At 47.4% G+C, this 17,211-nt stretch overlaps 1 protein-coding gene across 4 annotated transcripts in view; it reads right to left on the bottom strand.

The window, feature by feature from the left end:
• Positions 1-3,856: 3,856 nt before the first annotated feature.
• The window catches only part of Phka2 (phosphorylase kinase regulatory subunit alpha 2), a 71,582-nt gene continuing 58,227 nt past the window's right edge, over positions 3,857-17,211 (bottom strand). The window contains exons 22-33 of one of the 4 annotated variants that reach the window (XM_015488066.2): positions 16,466-16,622; positions 15,560-15,639; positions 15,298-15,376; positions 15,061-15,190; positions 14,373-14,474; positions 11,739-11,857; positions 10,953-10,982; positions 9,352-9,405; positions 7,268-7,438; positions 5,392-5,445; positions 4,604-4,804; positions 3,857-4,058 (exon numbers count right to left, since the gene is read on the bottom strand). In XM_015488066.2, coding sequence (XP_015343552.1) covers positions 3,888-4,058; positions 4,604-4,804; positions 5,392-5,445; positions 7,268-7,438; positions 9,352-9,405; positions 10,953-10,982; positions 11,739-11,857; positions 14,373-14,474; positions 15,061-15,190; positions 15,298-15,376; positions 15,560-15,639; positions 16,466-16,622 — 1,348 coding nt within the window. In that variant the 3' untranslated portion in view covers positions 3,857-3,887. The remainder of the gene's footprint in view (positions 4,059-4,603; positions 4,805-5,391; positions 5,446-7,267; positions 7,439-9,351; positions 9,406-10,952; positions 10,983-11,738; positions 11,858-14,372; positions 14,475-15,060; positions 15,191-15,297; positions 15,377-15,559; positions 15,640-16,465; positions 16,623-17,211) is intronic. The other 3 variants (XM_048796493.1, XM_048796494.1, XM_048796495.1) reach the window with 3 other exon arrangements.

The following is a 17,211-nucleotide window of genomic DNA, read 5'->3' on the forward strand; positions in this document are numbered from 1 at the left end:
ATTTAAACACACACACACACACACACACACACACACCCCACATACAGAATGTTCCTCTTTTTCAAGCCATTGAACACACATTAAATTGGAGAATAGTCTTTCTCACAGTTTCTGGTACTCTCATTCTTCAAAGAATTCTCTTGGTAACTCAAAGGCCATGGATTTTTTCCTAAGTAGCTTTAAAAAAATATTTATTTATTTTTAGTTGTAGATGGACACAATACCTTAATTTTATTTATTTTTTATTTTATATAGTGCCAGGGATGGAACCCAGTGCCTCACGCATGCTAGGCAAGCACTCTACTACTGAGCCACAACTCCAGCCCCTCCTAAATGGCTTTTTGAGGAAGAAAAGGGGGACTGGGCTCTAAGAGAATGACGGGGCTGCTGTCTTTTCACTTCACAGGCAGATCTTTCCATGGCCAAGTCTGGGAGAACAGAAGGCATTCTGGGAACACGATGCTCTCACATCCTGCAAAATGCAGAGTTGTACAGAGCAGATGGCAGGGACTTCAAAAGCATAAGAGTCACCTTGAAAGATAATGGTGTAAAGGGAAGGATAGATGGGAGACTTTTGTACCCTTTGACAAGGAAGCAGAAAAGACAAAAGCTATTTGCTAAACTTATGTGTGAGTCAACAGAACTGAAATGATTCTGCTGTAATTTACTTCAAGGGAGGCCAAGCCTCCTGTCATCTTGTCCAGAAATAAATGGCATCAATCAACTGACAAACTGTTTCTCTTGCCTCCTGATTTTTTTTTTTTTTTTTAACACAGGGAGCATTTGCATCCTCTTTATCCAGGCAGCTGAGGCCTAACAATTCTCCTTCCTGTCACCATGCCTTAGAAGAGAGGCAGATCCTCTGACCTGACAGATTTCCACCCCATGAAACACTGGGCATGACAAACAGAGCTTCCTATCCTCAGTTGGCCAGCCTGGGGTTGCCAATAGAGCATATCTGGTCACTCCAACAGCCAAAGACAGGTGAGTTCAGCATGCTTAGTCCTGTGTCAGTTCTTAGGCCTCTTGACTTTTTTGCAGATGGGCAAAGTGAGGTGCAACATTAACTTACTTGTCCAAGATCACAGAATAAGTGCAGGAATACTAAACTCATCTCAGATGAGAGCACCCAGTGGGGCAGCCAGTGGCTTTTCAACTTATGTTAGTTCTTTACTTCACAAGCTTGTCCTTTGAAACAGAACACTGTAACCCAACAGCCTCAGTAAAGGTCAAAGTTGTCAGGTCAGCACTGAGGGGAGAGATAGGAAAAGCTCCCCTCCCACAGCCTCAGGGTAGGGGAGGAGCCAGTGCAGACCTAAGGCTCTGGGGCCACTCTGCAGTGGGGAAACCAAGTCCCCCCAGGCAAGGTTGGTGTCAGCTGCAGGACTTGTACCATACCATCGCCCATCCCCCATCCCCCTCAAACATCTGCTCTGCTCCTCGGTGTAGCCTCAGCTGCTCACTAAAGGGATCAAGCCTCAGAAGCCTATTCTCCTTCTTTGAAGCTGACAGCTTGATGCCTGTGGAAATGCAGCCCTATTTCAGGGCTTCATTTAAAGAGGTTTCAAAGAGTGACTCGAAGAAGTGGTTAAGTCATTTATTATGGCTCCCCTCCAGGCCCACAGCTCGCTGGGGCCCAAACATAGCAGCTGTGGCTTTGCAGGTCATTGGCAGGCAGGTGATTATTCTGAATTGGCACCTGGCTAGTTTGGCGTGTTCTAGCTCTTCCTAGAGCTTCTTCCAAGCAGCAACAGGCAGTTTCGTGCCTCGTACCTTTCTTTCTTTTTTTTGTGGTGCTGGGGATTGAACCCAGGGCCTTGTGCACGCGAGGCAAGCACTCTACCAACTGAGCTCTATCCGAAGCCCATCCTACTTTTCTTATAGCATGTGTTTGAAAATGATCCACCAAGGAGTCAGGCAATTACATTACCCTCTGACTCATGCTGATGTTGGGCATGTCTTAAAGCCCCCCCCCCCAAAAAAAAAAAGCCTATGAAAAATATAGGAAACCAGGGAGGTTGTGTCCTGTGGATTTCAGGCAAATGGCAGCGAACAGGCTGGTTAGGGCTTTTTTCCTTCCAGTCCTGTTGCCACCTTGGCACCCTCATCCTTCTCCAAGGGGAGAGTGAATGGGAAGGTGTAGGGGTTGTGCAGGAGCCTGGGGGAGAGGGCGTGGAGCCAGGCCTGTGTATGGGCTGCTGCAGGCCAGCTGCCCACATAGTCTCTGGGATCTGTGCCTGTGCAAGGAATGTGTAAATCTGCCGTGGCAGGAACTGACAGACTCCTCCGGGGCTTGTTCTTTATGTAACTACTCTTAGCTCAGCAGGGAGAGTATTGTGATTTGGAAGAAATGGAACCAAAGGCAGTAAAGTCCCTGGTGAGTGGCATCTGCACACCACCAAGCCCTGATGAGCACAGGGAGGCTGCTCTTGTCACCATGGCCTCTCCCAGGAGCAACTAAAACACCTGGTTTGGCCTAAAGAAAGACTCTGCCAGGGGGCAGTCACGTACCTTTCCTCTGCTTTAAGAATAACTATCAGTACTGCATCTTGACTCTGAGGGGTGCTAGGCAGAGCTGTGGCCCCTTAAAGCAGCTACAGCATCATCCTCTCTTCTCCCCCCTCCACAGACACTTCAAGGAACGAGAGACAGATCCAGTAGTCTCATTTCCATTTCAGAGGCAGCATCATCATGAATCTAACCCATCACTGTCACCCAAACAGAGGGCACCCCTTGGCCACCAGATGACCTGTCTTTCAAGGTGTATTATTTATGGAAATTGTTCTCTCTAATGTTTATCCCCCCCAGGGGAAGACACTGCCTGGAGAGAAACTCCATTCACAAGGACACCTGGCAAAAGATTTGCCAGACCCTGTCACAACCCATCTTTCTCTACAACCATTATCTCCAACCACACCCGAGAGTGAGGATGCAAATGCTTTTATGAAAAGAGTTCAAATTCCCAGCCTGGCTCTATTTTTAAGAGGGAAGCAATGTTTCTGTGGGAACACACAATTAATTTCCATGGCATCTAGTGACTCATTCATCACGTGATGGTTCCTCTTGAGCCCGGGAGGGAAGAGACAGGGGACTCCCTACCTGCTCCAGCTCCAAAACAACAATTTGTTTGGCTATTATAAAAAATTCAGAGTCTCACCTTTTTTTCCCCCTAGATTCTGGAAGATGTGGGAGTTTTCATAAGGTAGGAGACACCCCCAATTCATGGGCAGCCAGGATAAAATTCTTGAAGATGTGAGCCAAAATTAACTGGGAGCAACTGTATAAATCTTGGCAACAGAGAATTGTTACATGAAGTCAGCCATGCTAACAGAGCAGCTAAGAAGAAAGCAGGGTACAAGATAGTGAAAATTCTACAGAAAGATAGAATTGTTCTATTTGGTAAACAGTTTGGACCCCAGACAGACTGCATCCTGTTAAGATGTTCCCCTGTCAAGGTCTGCTTGTCTAGCTATTGCTGCTGGAAGGATCTTTCTGTCTTTAAGATGTGTCACTAGCTCATCGAACCTATTTCTGTAACTCTCTGAGAGCCAATTTAAGCTGGCTTCTCAGTTCGCTCTGCACTCAAAAGAGACCAATTTCTAATTCCTTCTTAGAGTCCATGAGACCAGATGCTGTGACAAATGTTCCAGCAAAATGAACCTAGAAAATGATCCCAGGGTGCTCCTTGGGGGAGCACAGGATTCATCAGTTCTATCTGTGGTTTAAACATACATTGGTTTCAGTGCTGCCATCTCCTCCCAGTGAATGTTTCTGATGGGACATGCTTTTGTGACAGCATAGGGGATCTTGGGGGACAGAAGAAAATTCCCAATGAGGCTAGGAGGCAAGTGACAGATTCAGAGGTGATCATGTTTATAGTTGTAGTCTTACTGCATCTGGCAGCCTGAACTGGGCAGCAGTTCCTGCAAGTGAGAAGCCACTGCTTTTGTTAGGTAGGTCATTGTCCCATAAGCCCCACTTGGAGCGCTGTCATAAAAGAAGTGGCAAATTCCTGTGGCTTGGTCTTTCTCCAGGGTATCAGTGGCTCCAATTGATACCTGCAGCAGGAACAGGCAGAGGGAATGTGAGCAGAGTCCACCTCCTCCCCCCACCCTACAAGATTCTTCTGCATGTTGGAGGCGGCCAGTGTGGGTGAGGGGTGGTTGCTAGAGGTCCAAGTCCAGGCTTCACTAAAGAAAGCCAGTGCCTCCCAGCAGGTAGGGCCTTCTGCCTCTGCTCTGGGCTGGACTATGTTCTCACAGACCCTAGTTTGCAGCTCTGCACTGACTATGAGAGGGCAGCTTCTTTGCCTAACCTGATTTTGTATACAGGATAAGTGGTTTGCCCAGAGCCACATATGTAGCAAGTGGTGGTATTTAGACTAAAAGCTACAGACACAGGCCTGTTCAAAGGTTGATTTCCCAAGTGGCCACTGTGCCATTTCCTAACCAAGTGGCCATTTTTTCACCATCTGATGACATTTTCTTTGGCGCATACTCCTTCCTATTGGATATAGAACCTCCAGCTTCAACAGGAAAAATGCTGGCCAACCTGACTATTCGGCTTCAGCTGTGGGGTGAGCAGATGGTCTGGGCACACCTACCTGGTCCTGCAGGAACAGCTGATTGGCCATCTGCACAATCTGATCTACATGGATGATGCCCCCAATGCTGTCCATCTCTGTGTCTGAGAGCAGTGTCAGCACCATGATGGTTTCCACCAGCAGCTGCCGGTACTCAGGCTGGGGCACGCGGTTCAGCACTGACTCCACATGGACAGCAAACTTGATTTCATGTGGAGTCATCTGTCAAAGGGACAGGCAGGTGGCCAGCAATGAGATGGGACAGAAATAGCCCAGTAACCAACACTTCCCTCAGCACCACTGGGACGCAGCTCAAATGCCACCTCCCTTCTGGCCACTGTCTTGATTCTGCAGTGGGAACCTTCTGGAGTAGGAGGCTGAGCACTCTGCTCCAAGAGCCAGTTGGCCTTGTCCTAGACTCCTCTATCTACACATTGGACTGTGACTTGCAGGGAATAGGGACTATTTCTTATTTTTCTTCTCATCATTCCCTGCTTGGGTAGGGTCAAACTAAAACACCCATTTTTAAAATAATGCATGGAGGCCGCATGTAGGTCTAGTATGTGTGAGAGGAAACTTGGCTGGGGTATTCAGGGGTCCTGGGGAAAATATGGAGCTTGATAGTCTAGAAATGCTGTTTCTGAACGAGACAAAAGGTGACAGGAAAGAAGCTGCACAATTTGAGGGTGAAGTGGCTGAAAAGATCAGACCTACAAATAGCCCGACTACTCAGAACAAGCTTGAGAGGCGTATGAGCGTTCAGAACCCATAAAAGAAACCCACGGAGGTCTGGGTTCTCCTCCTCATACCTCTTGGGTTGTTGAGGATGGGAGGACATAACCGTCAATGGAGAGACCGTGGCACTGGAGGAAGAACACAGACATTTCAGTCAGATTCTAGAACATGGTAAAAGTGCTTGAGTATTCACACACGCACTTGCTTGCACAGCTCTCCCTGCCCTGGAAATCTGCACGAGGGCTGGAACACGCCAGACTGTCAGTTATTTTTAGAGTGCTGTTCTCACTGCCCACAGGCTGTGTTTTCGATGGAACAATTCTAGGGAAACCAGCAGGCATCTTTCAGATCCTGCACGAATAATGCCCTTGGGAGCTGTGGCATCCTCCTCCCTGGAGGCTCCATGTTTCACTTGGCAACTGGGCCCTGGTGCCTGCCAGGCCCCCTTTGGTGCCATAATGAAGGGAGATTTTCATGGCTCCTACTGGTGAAGTGATGCTTCTGTGCCTTTACAGGCGTCTATTTTCGAGATTTCTATAAAAAGCACCAATCACAAAAGACTCGAGCACATGCACAGACATGCACATGCACACCGTATATATAAATATCAAGCAGGCTCAATACAAAATGCTGCTCTTTCATAATAAAAGCATCTTGGTTTTGTGCCAGTGGAAGTCCGGACGGAAACATGATGCCCCAGGAAGAGTGGGGAGATTTTCTAGGAATAGTTTTTCCTAGTCTAATGGCCATTTTCTAACTGCTAGTGTTCCGGCTGTGCCGGCAGCAGCCACCCTGCCTTCACCCCTTCCTGAGGACTCCTGAAGAGGCAGGGGATGGCGCACGAGGGGCATCCACAACTCTGAGGGCTCCCCTTAGTGGGTATCAGAGTCCAGCTGCTTATGGACAGGGTCCGCTCTGAACTCCTCTTACCCAGCTTTGCGCCTGCCCTGAGGAAGACCTCAGACCCATAAAGCACAGAGGCCAAAGCTCCACAACTGGCCAAAGGCATTTGCTACAGAAAGAATGCAGACCAAATGGTGCTGTGACTTTGCAAAGGGGGCTAGAGTATGTTCAGCTTGGGATTACTGCATTTTTCACTCCTCTCCTACTGTGAAATGAGCTAGAAAGAAATCATTCAGGGGAAAAAAATTTGTCTTGGTTTGGATCAACGCTTTATAACTGAGGCATACCATCTCTCTGTGGGAGAGGCAGGACAAGCTCTGGTGGGGCATGGGGAGCTGCATGAATGTCCTGAGGTCCATGTGGGAGGAGATGGAATGCAGAGAACAAAGGGGCCCATCTGCCCCCTTTGGCCATGCTGCCCCCTCCTTGGCAACAGGCATTCATACAGGCTTCCCGTGTTCAGGTGTGCAGTACCATCTGGCTGTGTCACCTCTCCTTGGTTTCCAGCCACAACCTCCAATGACTCTTTAACAGATGGGAAACACAACCCTTTCGGATAGCCATAACAGCAGTGGGAAGCTGGCTAAGGAGGTGGGACTTGGGGGTCCCGGTCCTCCAGGGAAGGAAGCAGGAGCAGCCCGGGATGGGTGTGTGTGTTGGGAAGATTGTGCCTTCAGAGCACACAGGACTGCGTGCCACACTGGAAGCTCCTGAACACCCTCAGGACCTAACACAGTGTCCAGCAGACACCAACTAATAGATAGAGGCCAGGGATGCTGCTACACACCCCCACAGTGCATGGGACAGTTCCCAACAGCAAAAAATAACTTGGGCCAGATGACACAGTGCCAAGGTGGAGAAACCCTGCTCTAGACTATGAGCTGCTCAAGGTCAGAGGCTGTGTGTTTGCTTGTTCTGCAGCCATCTGTTACCTGATACCTGGCAGTGCCACTGTGCCCCATAGAGGCAATAGAGGGCTGGCTCATTCCCTGGGAACACTTCTCTCAGTACCAGTGCATGCAGAGTATGCCCCAGTGCCCAGCTCACCTTTTGAAGGATCTTCCACACCTTCTGGTAGAATCCCACCGGGACCCTGTTGATGGCCCCATCTAGCCTTCTTCTGCGTAGCCACTGGCCCTGCCGCTCCCCCCAGCCAATGTGATATCCTCCTGAGTCTGATGATGATGTGCCTGTGGGTGAGGATGGGGTGCTGGACCTCTGTAACACAGAAAGCAAGTAGTCTTCAGAAGTCTTGAGGGATGCCCAGCAGGTGCCCCAGGGAAAAGCTCACTTCCATGAAGGCTGGCTTAGTGAACTAATCAAAATCACTATATGCCATTGTCCATTTTGCTCTTTGATGTTGGATTATTCTTTTGCTCTCCAGGTTGGTTACTTGATTCCTCCCAGCCTCCAAGAGGTAGTAGAACACCCAGAGGACCCAAACTCATAGGGCATTGGCTAAGCAGGGATGGTGTGAGTTCTGGGATCAGGCCACTGCGGTGCCAACCCCAACTCAGTAACAGCTAGCTGCAGCACAGACCCAGGTGAGGCTTCCCTGGCCCTACACTAGTACCGACTGCCACCCTGGTTGCATCTGTACAACAGGGAGCTGCCTGTGGGCATTTGTTGAGTGAAGACACGGAAAAACCCTGAGAGCATAACTGGCTTGTGCTGAGTGCTGAGGAGCAGCTATCCACCTGAGGGCTGCTCCCCTGAGGACACCTCAGGAGAGATGCTGGCTCTCAAAGCAGGTGAGCTTCTCCGGTCTGCAGTCCAGGGAACAAATGCCAAAGTACCCAGTTGAGCAGCATCACTATAGGGCAAGTACCACAGAGAATACCATACCTCCTACAGGAGGGAAGGACCCAGAGACAAAGACAGAAAGTCAAGGCTAGGAATCCCCAGTTAGTGGCAGGGACCTCAGATTTTAGTATCTCTACCCATGCTTTTCAATTCTGCCTGCTACCATTCCTGTTCTTGGCCTTGGCAGGGTCACAGTGGCTCTGAGTTGGGACTGGCCCTGGTGACACAAGGTAGGAGGGTGTCATTTCCTTCTCACTTCCTCCAAAGACTGGATTCCTTCTGGGCTCTGTGAGGGCAGCACTGTTGCAGGGCTGCCCATGACCAAATAGCAGCTCCCAATGGGGCCTGGCGGCCAGAGCTGGAAGAGGGGCTTGCCTGAAGTCATCCGTGTCTCCTTGCTGGAGCAAAACTTGGCCTGCTATCTTGCCCAGGGTGGGTTCTAGCCCTTCAGCCTCCGGGTCAGGGTAAGGGTAACCTGCATCCTTACACATGCCTTTGTCCTGGATTATTTGGCATTTTGATTTTTCAATGCACAACGTTGAATTTAAAGACTTAAAATAAAATCCCAATATTAAGCACACTAGCAGGACAGGAAGCGGGCTTCTCTCTGTACTAATCTTGACTTTAGCAGATCTTATTTTGAAAAAGACAGGCTGGGTTATTCCATTGGGCTCATTACTGCCATTTAAATAAGGCAACAATTAGCTACAAATAAAAGTAATTACAGCCAAGCTCATCAATGACTCAGCTGATTTTCTCTTAGTTTTGGTAGGTTAAGATTCAGATTTGTCTTTGTGATTACAACATTTCTTAGGCCCTCACTTGAGCTGGAACCCTACACGGAGCCAGGCCATGTGGCTGTAAAGTGCTGGTCAGCATGTGCTTCCCTGCCTCAGCTCAATACTCAATTAAAAAATATGGAACCAATGCCCTGAAGATTCCAGAAACTCCTGCAAACTGGTGAGGAGAGCTCTCCTCAACCACACCATGCTGAGGAGCTTAAGCAGAGAGAACTGATAGCTCAAGAGGGAAAACAAAGTTTAGTTGAACAACTTCTCAGCCTTTCTAGAAATTCCTCAAAATTAGGAGGAGACTGTAAACCCAGCTCAAATCTTCAGAAGTCAGGGGTAAGGGCTGGGAAGAAGCTCAGTGCTGGAGAGCTTGCCTGGCAATACATGAGGCCCTGGGTTCTATACCCAGCACCGCACACTCATACAAATCAAAACAATTCAGGGATGAGGTAGGAGCAGAGAGAGTCCACTAGAAGATTCAGACAGTATGAACACAGAAGAGGAGGCAGGGAGGGACATGATTCAACACATGTTTACCGCAGACTTGGAGGAATGCACACTGCTGGATGCGGCCTGGCCCACAGAAAAGAACTACAAAAACAAAAAGAGTCGACTCAGTCATGTGTGAAGACACCAAGTGATGCCAGTAGCACAAGCACACAGGCATGAAAAGTGGCCAGGAAGGAAGGTATGGAGAGGGCTGGCTCAAGAGGTTCTCACTCAGAAGTGCAGGTGATCTAGCCTCAGCACCTTGGCCCAATACTGGGCCCCAGCCCCAGGTCTTTCTTTAAAAAAGCAAACATACCAGATTCTGTTTGCTTGTGCAAGGTGCCTAATTGAGGTGGAATGTTTTCCAAACTCAGTCATGAAATGCTGATGTTTTATGTTGAGTCATGAAAATTTAGAGATCAACAAAATGCCCATAACCACCACTAACAACTGGCATCTAACAGGCATCCCATAGGTATTTGTTAAATGCACACATGTGATCAGGGTGATGACCTTTGGCCATACAAGTATTTCCTCACCTAAAAGTCTAGACTCTACTCTTAGATTGCAAGGGTATGGTCTGTGTACCTGGTGTTCTTGCAAAAGTGAATAGAAATTTAAACTGTCATGGCACTGATTAAATTTTGAACAGAGAATGTTTCCTTAATGTAAGGAAATATAAATATAGCCAAATATAAAACTTGTACTAGCTAGTTGAATATAAACACATCAAAGAAGAAAGGTGATCATTCTGTCTCTGTAACATGCAAGGACAGAATTACATGAAGGTGACAGGAACCATCCATATTCACCCATGCTTAGGCCAGCAGAGTATGGGTAACCAGAGGAACGGTGCCACCGAGTGGCTGACAAAGGAAGGTGTTTGGAAAGTTGGTTCCTTACTTGGAAGAAGCATAAATTAGAATGAGAGATAAGTATGTTTTACCCCTGGACAACATGTGCAATCTGCATTCACATGTCAACACGTGATTCCTCTATACTCTCCTGGTCCATAGGGACATCAAATCATTAGAAATGTGACTCTGGAAGCCAGATGTGGTGGTGTGCACCTGTAGTCCCAACTGGTTAGGAGGATGAGGCAGGGGGACTGCTTGAGCCCAGTCTGGGGTCAGCCTGGGCAACACAGTGAGACACATCTCTTAAAAAAAAAAAGTGACTCCAATTTTCTGGAGGAAGTAGGATGTCACAGGGTGGCATTGAAGAACAGTATCCTTACATTTTTTTTTTTCCTTCCAGGGTTAAATTCCCCCAGGTCATCTGCAGACAGGAATAGCCCTAGCCTTTCTATTGGTAAGTATACCCAATTTAGCTCCTGCGTAGATACCCCTATTTAGTTTCTTCTTTTTTAACAGGAACTTTGAGGCAGAGCCCAGACCATACAAGTATCCTATAAAGCCCAGGAATTTGACAAATGGGTTTTTTTGAAGCCCAGGGCAAGGTCACTTCTCCTGCCTTCAAGTCCTGCTCATTTTCTGTCCCTGGGGGTTGTCTGACTACGCCACTTTGATGGGCAGAATTGCTCCTTCACCCAGTCACACTCTGTATTTACAGCTTCACTTTCCACATTCAAACCAGAAAGGACATGAAAGACACACAGTAAAAGACAAAACAAGGCAAAAATATTTCACCTGTTCATCAGCACTAAATCGCCTTGTCATCTGAAAGTTAAAACATCAGAAAATAAACAAAAACTAAATCAAGAACACCCTAATACTTCTATCACCCTCTGATAATCCAGGGCAGTGATGGTCAACCTCAGGGGGTGATCATTAGTGCCTCACAGACCCAAGCTAGTGGAACATGACTAATGTTTGAAATACAGGAGGAAATCCAAGTACATTTCTCATTGTAGGTCTCTGTCAAAAGGAAAGTCTATTTCCTACCATGGGTCATGGTCAAGTTCTAGCATAGTGCATATCAGGACTAAAAAGATGTTGAATCACAGTCCTGTGAGGATAAGTTCAAAAGGATTTTTATTGTGAATTAAATAAAAGGGGACAAAGAAAAGAGATACCTGGGTAACATAGGTATCATGGTCATTCAATTCTATTTCCAGATCCTTCTATTTCAATAGAAGGACACATTTGATGGAGAAATGATTGTTTCTTTCTGTATGACTCTACTTTTTAAATGGCACAAAACCAAACATGGACAAAAGCATGTTCTAGAACATATACAAAACATCACATTGAGGTGAAGGAACAGGCAGGTACAGGTTGCACAGGGGCAGCTAGGGGTACCTATCTGGGTACAGAGCTTTATTTAGATCCCAAGGCAGAAGGGATCTCACGTCCTCTACAAAAAGCAGGCTGAAGCTTCATGCCCTGGGTTTCTATGACCTTCTGAGGTGAGCCTAGGCAGGAGAACCACTTCTCTTCCCATTCCTGCTGCTGCCACTGCCAAGGTGTTCTTACCTGTTTCATCTCACTTCTCAATCTGGTAATGCCACTCCTCTCAGTTTTGGTGACTCCAGTATGTCCCACCTCGTGGATGGAGATGGCAGGGCTGGATGTGGTGGAGTGAATAGGGCGTACTAGAGGGAAGACACACACACATGTGGTTCTTTGGGACTATACAGCACCCACCCTGAGGGAAGAAATGTGAATGATGTGCTTCTTTGGGTTTGCGCTCGTCCCTCTCACTTGACTATAAACTCTGCCTGTCCTGGCTAGTGCTGGGCTCTCAGTGCCCAGGGTGGCACAGACTCACCACGAGGGTCTTGCAGGGCTGTATGAAAGTGCAAAAGCTCCTTAATCAGTACACATAAAACAGAGTGGCAGAAAGCCCTTTAGAAACTGAATATGCTTTTTAAAATAATTTTTTACTTTTTCAAAAGGTCACCTTCCTTGTGGAAAACTGAAACCACCCAACTAAGCAAGCCAGAACTAATGTCTTTTGACATTTTAGTTGTTATCCTGACGGTTTTTTTTTTTCCTATGGTTGTGTTTTTCCTGTGGTAAATGTTTTTATCATATAAAACAGAATCATCACATATGTATAAACATATGAAATATACATCATATATATTTATATCTGATATGTATATATGTATAGTCCTTGACCTTTCTGTACTTAATATGCACTTAATATGTTATCATGAATGTCTTCCCATGCCATTCCATATTCTATCACCTCACATATAATGATTGCATGACATTTGATTGTTGTAAGGGATTCATCATTACTCACATAGAGGACCCACACTGATCTTGCCAGGCTTTATCCCCAGCCCCATGACCCTCAGAATGCCAGCAGAGCCTGGGGAAAATGACAAAACTACAGGGTTCTCACTGAGGGGCTTGTTACTTGGACACTTGTAGCTGTGGGCCCAGTGATGGAGAGCATGCCAGTCCCTGTCTAGACACTGGATGCAGGTGCCAATGCATGTTGCCCAGGGACAACAGGGATCTGGGGCAGAATTTAGCACTGCAGGGGTACAGGGAGGAGAGCCCACCCCAGCCACAGGGGTACTGAGCCTACTGGAAGACCTTGGGCTGGGAAGGAAACGTGGGAGAGCCAGGCACATGGTGCTGCTAAGGGCCCAGGGGGCAGGGAGACTCTTCTGCCACCCTAGCCCCTCCCTTCCAATCTATTGCACCAGCTGCAAGACTCACACCTATCCCTGGCCCTCCCCCTCCATGGGCCTGGCCTCTGGACTATGCCTTCCTAGCCCCTCACTACTGAGCCAGATATGCTGTTCTGGGCATTTGTACATGTTTCTCCTTCCCACCCCACTACTCCCCTTTGCAGGCCTGGCTGGAAGGTCACTCCCCACCCAACCCCACAGAAGCTAGGGGAAATGGAGGGGGAAATGGAGGGCAGTGGAGAGGGAAGAAAACACCAAGGAGACACAATGATTAGCCTGAGGGGAAAGAGGGGCACCAGGCCAGTGGAAAATGGAAGCCAAAAGAAGTCTGGAAAGCTCCAGAAGGGCCTGTATGGGGGTGTTCACTGGAAACAGTTTTCTCAGATATCTCAGGATTTAATCAGAATTTTAAGAATTCTAAGCCAATATAAGCTTCCTAGTTTATAAAAATTGAATAATTACAAATTAAGAAATGATATTATGTTTTAAAAAGATAGCTCGTCTTCTGTCCTTATTTGCAATTAACCATATTTGGGCTTTTAAATGATATCACTCAGTTGGTAGTGTTATAAGCATCTATAGCTTTACTCTAATGACAATTATCTGTGTCAAACCATATACACTATATGATGAGAACACAATATTTATCTTGTACATTTACATTTCAAGGATTGTGCATTAGAAAGAACTGGAAATTAATTTTGGACAAGGGTCTTGAGAGCTCCTCCCTTAGAAAGGAGAAACGCCACCAATATGCATATGATTCCCTTGGTCTGTGGCTGAAACACACTCAGGAAAAATACAAAGTACCCAATGTCCACAGCCCACAGTGTATTTCTTTGGCTTGATGAAATAAATTCACCAATGTGACTGCAAATCATTTAGCTTTTTTATGAGGAGGAGAAATGATAATTGCTTCAATTATAGTTACAGAGCATTTGAGAACAAGAACTTGGGTGATTATATTTCTTAGCACTGCAAGCAAGGTTCCGGGACAGATAAACTGAGCAAGACTTGACTGAAGGAAATGAACTGGCCTTTAGAGGTTGAAGAGGGTCTTCTTCCTGCCCCATGGAGGATGACGGGACCTAGCTGAGAACACTTCTACTCAAACCAAAGGCCATTTCAGGCAATTTGAAAGAACAACTCTTTCAGCCCGACACGTGGGGTCATTCCCTAACCCCCAACAAGTGATGACAGCTGGTGCTTATGGCCACAGGAGACATAGGATGCAGAGGCATGACACTGTGTGCATGTGCCACTGAAACCTGTGGAAGAAATGCTGTCCCAGCAAACCTGCGAGGGTGTCCTGAAGCCTTAAAAGCAGGAACCTTGAGCCTAGGCCTCTGTCCATCCCATTAAACAGGAACAGTACAATCACATGTCCGAGTCTCAAGTATAGGGGTTGACTTGCATGGCAAGGAAGCAGCTCCCTGTAGAGATACCCAGAGCAATTACTTACCACTTCTTTCCACACCAAACTCTTTTCCGCTTAGAATATGGTGTAGGAGATTTTTCATATCAAAAGGGCTGAGGTTCATCAAACTCTCAGAAGCTTCTTCTCCTACAAACAAACATCTTGTAAGTTTCCCAGACCCAGGACTGGTGGCAGGTGAAGGCACAGTCATAGTACAGACGTAGTGGACCTGGGTGGGAGGGAGTGACAAAGGATGTAGTGGCAGGTCTCCTGGTCAGGATCACCTCACTGGCACTGCAGGGCTGAAAGGCACTGGTCCCTGGGGATTCTAAATGCTGTTGTTTAAATTGGTACCATATTTGCTTAATTCCTAGACACATATTTTTTCTCACATTTCCCTGATCCCTGATGCTGGGATGTGTCTTGTGATTGCTATTTATTTTCAATTGGAAGGATTCTTCCCAGTGAAGTTGTTACTAAATGGAGGATGACATCTCATAGCAAGAATAGCAGGAAGGAGCTTAGCTATTAGGTACAGAAATGGTAAATATCACTAGTGCCTCCTTGTCCTATTTTAGGAACTCCAGTACCCTGCGCCTATGTGGTCTGACAGGCCGATGGCATTGGAAGCCAACAGGAATATTTGAGCAGGGGTCCCCTCAGAGCAAGGCCTCAAGGCCAGGTGCCGGGGGGAGCTGGGCAGGTAGGAGCTTCAGAAGCCACTGCCTCTCACCTGAGCAGTTCAGGCTCCTTGCCAGCTCTGTGGCCATCACCTGAATGATCAGCCCAATCCGGAGTCGAAGCATCTCCACAAAGAGGCTAGGCTGGGCCCTGACGTACATAGCGAGGTAAACCACAATCTCCTGGCAAAGACACACATGGGGACAGGGTTTCAGAGACCCAGTGGGTGACCAAGGGGCCCCCTGGCACTCTGAGGAAGGCTGTCACCCCTCCCGTGCCAGCCCCGGACCTGTGTGAGGACCGCGATGCTGATGTCCTGCCCGCTGGCCTCGTAGATGAGTTTTGTGAGCTCCTCTGGAGGAAGAGGCCTAGGAAGGAGCAGGCCACAAATATAATGAGGTGCCTGGGATTAGGGCCTCCTTGCCCTTCATGAAAGATACCTGTTTTCTGTGCAAGTGCCCATGTGACAGAGGGACTCCTGAATAGTACAAAGCCCTGCTGTTTTCCCATTGTTCTCCCACAAACCTGAGGTCTCTGGGCTGTGGACTTACGCCGAGATAGTCTTCTCCCGTGGTTCAGGCGGTAACCCCACAGTGAGCTGCTTCTGGTGGGACAGCAGGTCTGCACAGGCCTAAACATGTATTTGGGAGAAAGGGTGAGAGAGGAAAAAGGGAAAGGGGTTGGGGTGGGAGAGAGATTAGGCAAAGCCAACTGGGTCATTGCCAGTAAAGTCATAAACTTACCTTCACAATCATTATGATCCACATGGCCCTTTGTTTGAAAAATTCATACACAGATCCCAGACTAAGCAACCTAGGCAGGGCTAGGTCTCTGCATCTCCCAGGTGTGGCCCCAGGCCTGGCTCTGCAAGGCCCATCAATAGGTATTTAATGCCCATCTACTGCAGCAGATCCCTTAGGCTCCCTGATACTTGACAAGGCAGGATGAGTCCTTAAGTAGTGATGGTAAGAGAGAATGGCCACATTGTATTCCCAAATTACCAGTTTCTCCGTTTCTCACATATAATAAATACTACCACCTTGCCCGAATACTGAGCTTCAGTGTTGTAGGAAGTGGTTCTGGATTTGGCAGGGGCTCAAGGTAATAAATGTTAATAATCACTGTACTGTGGATGTGCACAAATAAGAGAGCTATGTTTCTGAGGTTGTGTTGCCACAGAGTATCTTCATTTGATTTCCTGGCAAGCCTTTTTCTGTGGTTAAGAATGAACCAAACTAATCAACTTGAAATTTCTTCCCTCTGCTTGCTTTCCCAGAGCAGTGGGAGGTCAGGAGAGAAAGGCTTGCCCCAGTTCTGGATTAGGTCTCCATTTTCCTTTACAGTTAAGAGGCACTTGCCTCGAGAGTTTCTGTAACTCCAAGATTGGAAGAGGAAGAGGAAGAAGACAAAGGGCAAGAGGGGATGAAGGACAACCCAGCAGGCATGATTGCTCTGACCTCAGCAAGGACCTCCACCTTCTTCCTGAGCAGGCCTGAGATGTAGCGAATCAAACCCCACTCTTGGTTCAGGCCGGCTTTCCCATAGAGCTCACTGAGAAGATTGTGAACAGTGACCCCATGCTGTCCTGAGAGATTGGTGTCCCAGTTGGGACCCCTGTCAAGAGATAGAAAAATGCAGAGATATTGGGCCAGAATGTTTAGACTGCAAGAGGAATGAATGTCAAGGGCTCTGATACTCCTAGTGCCTCAGCCTCATTGAGAGGGCTCCATACTACCAAAGCATCCCTATGTCCTTTGAAACAGAAGATTAATATAAGGACATTGTAGGATCCTGGCCTCATTCAGCCTTCTTGTTCTGGGAGGTAAGCATCAGTAGGCAAAGAAGGGGATGGAAGACTTATTCATGGTGATCTTGGGTAACTGGAGTGAATATGATCATGACCCGGGTTGCTGCAGGCTGAGAGACTAGGAAAATGAATTAATTAAGCAGAACTGAGAAGGCTCAACCTAGTGAAACCATAAATCTACTGCTGTGGCCTGAATGTCTGTATGCCCCCTAAATTTCTGATAAAATGCTAAACCCCTCAGGATGATGATATTTTGGGGTGGAGCCTTTGAGAGGTGATTAGATCATGAGAACAGAGCCCTCATGATTGAGATTAGTGTCCTTATAGAAGAGGCCCAGAGAGCTAACACATCCCTTCTACCATTGAGGACACAGGTAAAAGGTGCCATCCACAAGA

This window comes from Marmota marmota, unplaced genomic scaffold, assembly GCF_001458135.2.
Source record: "Marmota marmota marmota unplaced genomic scaffold, marMar, whole genome shotgun sequence".
Classification (NCBI taxonomy): domain Eukaryota; kingdom Metazoa; phylum Chordata; class Mammalia; order Rodentia; family Sciuridae; genus Marmota; species Marmota marmota.